Source organism: Salvelinus fontinalis, unplaced genomic scaffold (genome assembly GCF_029448725.1).
Source record: "Salvelinus fontinalis isolate EN_2023a unplaced genomic scaffold, ASM2944872v1 scaffold_2280, whole genome shotgun sequence".
NCBI lineage: Eukaryota > Metazoa > Chordata > Actinopteri > Salmoniformes > Salmonidae > Salvelinus > Salvelinus fontinalis.
Window position 1 is genome coordinate 1 of NW_026602489.1, and position 7,339 is coordinate 7,339.

Here is a 7,339-nt window from a genome sequence, read left to right on the forward strand (position 1 = left end):
GCACATGTGTCAAACTCAAGGCCCGCGGGCCAGATGTGGCCCGCCAGGTCATTTTATGTGGCCCGCGAGAGCTTAAAAGTTTTGAGTGTCTAAAAATAAATACCAAAAAATAAATTAAGAGCGTGCTTTGACCAAAAACTACATTCCCACAATGCCTTTCGACTACGCTAGCCACGGCAGTGTCCATGCCAACGAGTGGAATTGAGATATAAATAATGATCCCAAAATGTCCAGAAAGAGAAAAGTTGATGCAGACGGAAGACTGTTTCAAGAAAGATGGGAAGGCGAATACTTGTTTGCGCTTCAAGGAGAAAGACCGGTATGTCTTTTGTGTTACGAGGCGGTGTCGGTTGTCAAAGAGTACAATCTGCGTCGACATTTTGACACCAAACACGGAGCTAAGTACGCTAAAGCTAGCCTTCAAGAAAAGCAACAAATTGCCCAAGAATTAAAAGGCAAACTGCGGTCGCAGCAGAGTTTGTTCATGAAATCCACAGCCAAAAACGAGGCCGCGGTGAAAGCTAGCTTCATTGTGGCTGAAGAAATCGCCCACGCTTCCAAGTCTTTTTCAGAGGGAGCGTTTTTGAAGCAGTGCATGCTGAAGGTCTGTGAGCAGGTGTGTCCCGACCAGTTACAGACTTTTAAAAATGTCAGTTTATCAAGAAACACCATCGTCGACCGAGTGAAGGAACTAGCAGAAAATCTTACAACACAGCTGGCCGAGGAGACACGCAGCTACACAGCTTTTTCATTAGCTGTTGATGAAAGCACAGATAACACGGACACAGCGCAGTTATCAATTTTTATTAGAGGCGTAAAGTCGGACCTCTCTATCACTGAGGAGCTGTTGGATGTGGCTGCAATGCATGGGACCACGACGGGACAGAACATTTTTGATGCGGTAGAGAAGTCCGTAAGTAAAAATGCATTGCAGTGGGAAAACTTGGTAGGATTAACTACAGACGGTGCACCGGCAATGTGTGGAGGAAAAGTGGGCTTGGTTGGACTAATGAAGGGGAAAATGCAAAAAATGAACTGTCACACGCCTTTGATAACGTATCATTGCATTATCCATCAAGAAGCTTTGTGTGGGAAGGTGCTGGGGATGGAGGACATTGTGACCACAGTCATGAAAACAGTGAACTTCATTCGGGCGCGTGGCCTGAATCACCGTCAGTTCCAGCAGTTTTTGCTGGAGATGGGCTCGGAACACGGGGATGTGCTGTACCATACAGAAGTGCGGTGGCTGAGTAGGAGCAAAGTCCTCAAGCGATTTTTCGAGCTCAGGAAAGACATTGCTCTTTTTATGCAGAGTAAAGGAAAACTCATGTCTGAACTATCAGATCCAAAGTGGATGTGTGACTTTGCTGTGTTGTGTGACATAACCGACCATCTCGCCCAGCTGAATCAGAAGCTGCAGGGACGCAAACAAGTCATCACGCAGATGTCCGACACGATCACGGCTTTCCAGCGTAAATTGGACTTATGGATGTGGCAAGTGAAACAGGACAATCTTGTTCACTTTCCTGTTTGTCAGAGCATGTCAGCCTCATTTCCCGAGACTTTTTCATGTGCTCAGTTGGCTACCAAACTGAGCTGGTTAAAGACTGAGTTTGATCGGCGCTTCTCTGACTTCAGAGCACAACAGTCTGGCTTTGACATCTTTGCCAATCCTTTCACCACCGATGTCTGCACTGCACCCCAACACCTTCAGATGGAGCTAATTGAGCTTCAAAGCGACAGTGGCCTGAGAGCAAAGTTTCAGGATGCTACAATCCAGGACTTTTACCGTCTGCTGCCTCCTGGTTTGATGCCACAGCTTCGACTTCATGCTGCCCGTGTTCTGTCCATGTTTGGGAGCACCTATCTGTGCGAACAGTTTTTTTCCATAATGAATCTGAACAAAAACAAGCACAGATCACGCCTCACGGATGACAACCTCCATGCTGTTCTACGCATTGCCTCAGCACAGGACCTAAAACCAGACATTGACACACTGGTAACGGGAAAACGGTGTCAGACATCTGGTCAGAAAACACACAGGCAAGCATTTTTTTTTAAACTTAATTAAAATATAATAAAATGTAATTCAACCAAGAAGAAGAACAGTTAAACTGTGTGCAATTTAATGATTGTGCTTGCATTTTGTTTTGTGTTTATCATTTTCAGAACATGATCAATCGATAGTAGAGAGAGAATCCACTTGGTGTGTTCAAGGACAGGCAGCATCTCCTCATCAAAGACTAACCGAAAAACTTGACCAATATAGTTGTGAACTGAGTCAACCTTTATTTTGGTATTTTTAGTTGATTACATATTATTTATGTGTAGCTGCTGTAGTAATTATTTAATGTTTGCAGGTTTATGTGTGTATGCAGACAAATTGTCATCAAACCATCAGTTGGGTGCACGGCTGTGTGCAGCCTTTTTTTGTAAAATGCTACATGTGTCATACATGTTCTTTGCAGCTAAGTTTTATGTTATTTTTCTTTATTCACTTGGACAGTTTGATCCTTCATTAATGGAGTTATGTGGGTTTTCATAAGCTGACAAAATTTAAAAGGATTTATGTTAGAGCTACAAGCAAACATATATTTTCTATGCAACTGTAATTGTCACTTGAATAAGTTATAATAAATAATGAGTTATTTAACATTAAGGAGGAGTTACATTTATTTTACATTACATTCGATTACATTTATAAGTTACATCTGGCCCTTTGAGGACAGCCATTATGCTGATGTGGCCCTCGGTGAAAATGAGTTTGACACCCCTGATCTATAGCATGACTAGACCCAGCCTCATCTACACCACCATCTATAACCTGACTAGACCCAGCCTCATCTACACCACCATCTATAAAATGACTAGACCCAGCCTCATCTACACCACCATCTATAACCTGACTAGACCCAGCCTCATCTACACCACCATCTATAACATGACTAGACCCAGTCTCATCTACACCACCATCTATAGCCTGACTAGACCCAGCCTCATCTACACCACCATCCATAACCTGACTAGACCCAGAATCATCTACACCACCATCTATAGCCTGACTAGACCCAGCCTCATCTACACCACCATCTATAACCTGACTAGACCCAGCCTCATCTACACCACCACCATCTGTAGCCTGACTAGACCCAGCCTCATCTACACCACCATCTATAGCCTGACTAGACCCAGTATCATCTACACCACCATCTATAACCTGACTAGACCCAGCCTCATCTACACCACCATCTATAACCTGACTAGACCCAGCCTCATCTACACCACCATCTATAACCTGACTAGACCCAGCCTCATCTACACCACCATCTATAACATGACTACTAGACCCAGCCGCATCTACACCACCATCTATAACATGACTACAAGACCCAGCCGCATCTACACCACCATCTATAACCTGACTAGACCCAGCCTCATCTACACCCTCATCTATAACCTGACTAGACCCAGCCTCATCTACACCCTCATCTATAGCCTGACTAGACCCAGCCTCATCTACACCACCATATATAACCTGACTAGACCCAGCCTCATCTACACCACCATCTATAACCTGACTAGACCCAGCCTCATCTACACCACCATCTATAACATGACTAGACCCAGCCTCATCTACACCACCATCTATAACCTGACTAGACCCAGCCTCATCTACACCACCATCTATAACATGACTAGACCCAGCCTCATCTACACCACCATCTATAGCATGACTAGACCCAGCCTCATCTACACCACCATCTATAGCATGACTAGACCCAGCCTCATCTACACCACCATCTATAGCATGACTAGACCCAGCCTCATCTACACCACCATCTATAACATGACTAGACCCAGCCTCATCTACACCACCATCTATAACATGACTAGACCCAGCCTCATCTACACCACCATCTATAGCCTGACTAGACCCAGCCTCATCTACACCACCATCTATAACCTGACTAGACCCAGCCTCATCTACACCACCAGCCTGACTAGACCCAGCCTCATCTACACCACCATCTATAACATGACTAGACCCAGCCTCATCTCCACCACCATCTATAACCTGACTAGACCCAGCCTCATCTACACCACCATCTATAACATGACTAGACCCAGCCTTATCTACACCACCATCTATAACATGACTAGACCCAGCCTCATCTACACCACCATCTGTAGCCTGACTAGACCCAGCCTCATCTACACCACAATCTACAACATGACTAGACCCAGTCTCATCTACACCACCATCTATAACATGACTAGACCCAGCCTCATCTACACCACCATCTATAACATGACTAGACCCAGCCTCATCTACACCACCATCTATAACATGACTAGACCCAGTCTCATCTACACCACCATCTATAACATGACTAGACCCAGCCTCATCTACACCCTCATCTATAACATGACTAGACCCAGCCTCATCTACACCACCATCTGTAGCCTGACTAGACCCAGTATCATCTACACCACCATCTATAACCTGACTAGACCCAGCCTCATCTACACCACCATCTATAACATGACTAGACCCAGCCTCATCTACACCACCATCTATAACATGACTAGACCCAGCCTCATCTACACCACCATCTATAACCTGACTAGACCCAGCCTCATCTACACCACCATCTATAACATGACTAGACCCAGCCTCATCTACACACCCATCTATAACATGACTAGACCCAGCCTCATCTACACCACCATCTATAGCCTGACTAGACCCAGCCTCATCTACACCACCATCTATAACATGACTAGACCCCGCCTCATCTACACCACCATCTATAACCTGACTAGACCCAGCCTCATCTACACCACCATCTATAACCTGACTAGACCCAGCCTCATCTACACCACCATCTGTAGCCTGACTAGACCCAGCCTCATCTACACCACCATCTGTAGCCTGACTAGACCCAGCCTCATCTACACCACCATCTGTAGCCTGACTAGACCCAGCCTCATCTACACCACAATCTATAACCTGACTAGACCCAGCATCATCTACACCACCATCTATAACCTGACTAGACCCAGCCTCATCTACAACACGACTAGACCCAGTCTCATCTACACCACCACCATCTATAACCTGACTAGACCCAGTCTCATCTACACCACCACCATCTATTACATGACTAGACCCAGCCTCATCTACACCACCATCTATAACATGACTAGACCCAGCCTCATCTACACCACCATCTATAGCCTGACTAGACCCAGCCTCATCTACACCACCATCTATAGCCTGACTAGACCCAGCCTCATCTACAACACGACTAGACCCAGTCTCATCTACACCACCACCATCTATTACCTGACTAGACCCAGTCTCATCTACACCACCACCATCTATAACCTGACTAGACCCAGTCTCATCTACACCACCATCTATAGCCTGACTAGACCCAGCCTCATCTACACCACCATCTATAACCTGACTAGACCCAGCCTCATCTACATCACCATCTATAACCTGACTAGACCCAGTCTCATCTACACCACCACCATCTATAACCTGACTAGACCCAGTCTCATCTACACCACCATCTATAGCCTGACTAGACCCAGCCTCATCTACACCACCATCTATAACCTGACTAGACCCAGCCTCATCTACATCACCATCTACAACACGACTAGACCCAGTCTCATCTACACCACCACCATCTATAACCTGACTAGACCCAGTCTCATCTACACCACCACCATCTATTACATGACTAGACCCAGCCTCATCTACACCACCATCTATAACATGACTAGACCCAGCCTCATCTACACCACCATCTATAGCCTGACTAGACCCAGCCTCATCTACACCACCATCTATAGCCTGACTAGACCCAGCCTCATCTACAACACGACTAGACCCAGTCTCATCTACACCACCACCATCTATTACCTGACTAGACCCAGTCTCATCTACACCACCACCATCTATAACCTGACTAGACCCAGCCTCATCTACACCACCATCTATAGCCTGACTAGACCCAGCCTCATCTACACCACCATCTATAACCTGACTAGACCCAGCCTCATCTACACCACCATCTATAACCTGACTAGACCCAGCCTCATCTACATCACCATCTATAACATGACTAGACCCAGTCTCATCTACACCACCACCATCTATAGCCTGACTAGACCCAGCCTCATCTACACCACCATCTATAGCCTGACTAGACCCAGCCTCAATTTGTTCCAGTCACTGGCAGAAGAGAACTGTAAGGAAAGGCGGCCAAAGTAGGTGCTGGCTTTGGGGCTGACCAGTGAGATATACCTGCTGCAGCGCGTGCTACACCACCATCTATAACCTGACTAGACCCAGCCTCATCTACACCACCATCTATAGCATGACTAGACCCAGCCTCATCTACACCACCATCTATAGCATGACTAGACCCAGCCTCATCTACACCACCATCTGTAGCCTGACTAGACCCAGCCTCATCTACACCACCATCTATAGCCTGACTAGACCCAGTCTCATCTACACCACCATCTATAGCCTGACTAGGCCCAGTCTCTGCTGCCTGCGTCTCATGGCCCCCTGCACGTTGACCTCAATTTCCCCCACTGCTGCTTGTACCCTCGCCTTGTCTATGGCCTTTATGTGGGCACGCAAAGCTCTTATGCCCCAAATCCCCACACTCAAAACACCTTAGACTATCTGTGCTGGCGATCCCTGCGTAGAGCCCCTCCCCCATGTCTCACATTAAAATGCACATTTAGCTGTTACTCATTGTAGTTCAGGAGCATGAAGACTTGGCTCTGGAACGCAACAACCTGCTTAACGTTTATCTGCCTGGAAACCTGCCGACACGGAAACCGCTAGCAAACTTACCAAAACCACTCTGCTCTTCCCCGGGATTCGATCATCCGCAATAAACAGAAGTAGATTCGTAACTACCAACTTAAGGAGTCGAAAGAGGAGAAATCGGCACCAACACATCCCTAACAAATATTCCACTGGCAATCAGCCAATCAGGTCGGATCAGCCTGCCCACAACCATCAGCCAATAAATGTACTGTCTTCATGAACACGACCACAGTCTGAATTCAGCTCCTACACAGCCCACGACCACAGTCTGAATTCAGGTCCTACACAGCCCACGACCACAGTCTGAATTCAGCTCCTACACAGCCCACGACCACAGTCTGAATTCAGCTCCTACACAGCCCACGACCACAGTCTGAATTCAGCTCCTACACAGCCCACGACCACAGTCTGAATTCAGCTCCTACACAGCCCACGACCACAGTCTGAATTCAGCTCCTACACAGCCCACAACCACAGCTC

General features: G+C 46.8%; 1 protein-coding gene across 1 annotated transcript; it reads left to right on the forward strand.

Moving 5' to 3' along the window:
• Positions 1 to 10: 10 nt before the first annotated feature.
• Positions 11 to 2,659, forward strand: LOC129850743 (general transcription factor II-I repeat domain-containing protein 2B-like). The gene is made up of 2 exons (XM_055917007.1): positions 11 to 2,043; positions 2,170 to 2,659. The coding sequence occupies exons 1-2, from the start codon at positions 227 to 229 to the stop codon at positions 2,174 to 2,176; spliced, it is 1,824 nt and encodes a 607-aa protein (XP_055772982.1). The 5' UTR covers positions 11 to 226; the 3' UTR covers positions 2,177 to 2,659.
• The last annotated feature ends 4,680 nt before the right edge of the window (positions 2,660 to 7,339 follow it).

Coding starts and splice junctions, on each gene's coding strand:
- LOC129850743 (XM_055917007.1), top strand. CDS start 227: ATGTCCAGAAAGAGAAAAGTTGATGCAGACGGAAGACTGTTTCAAGAA.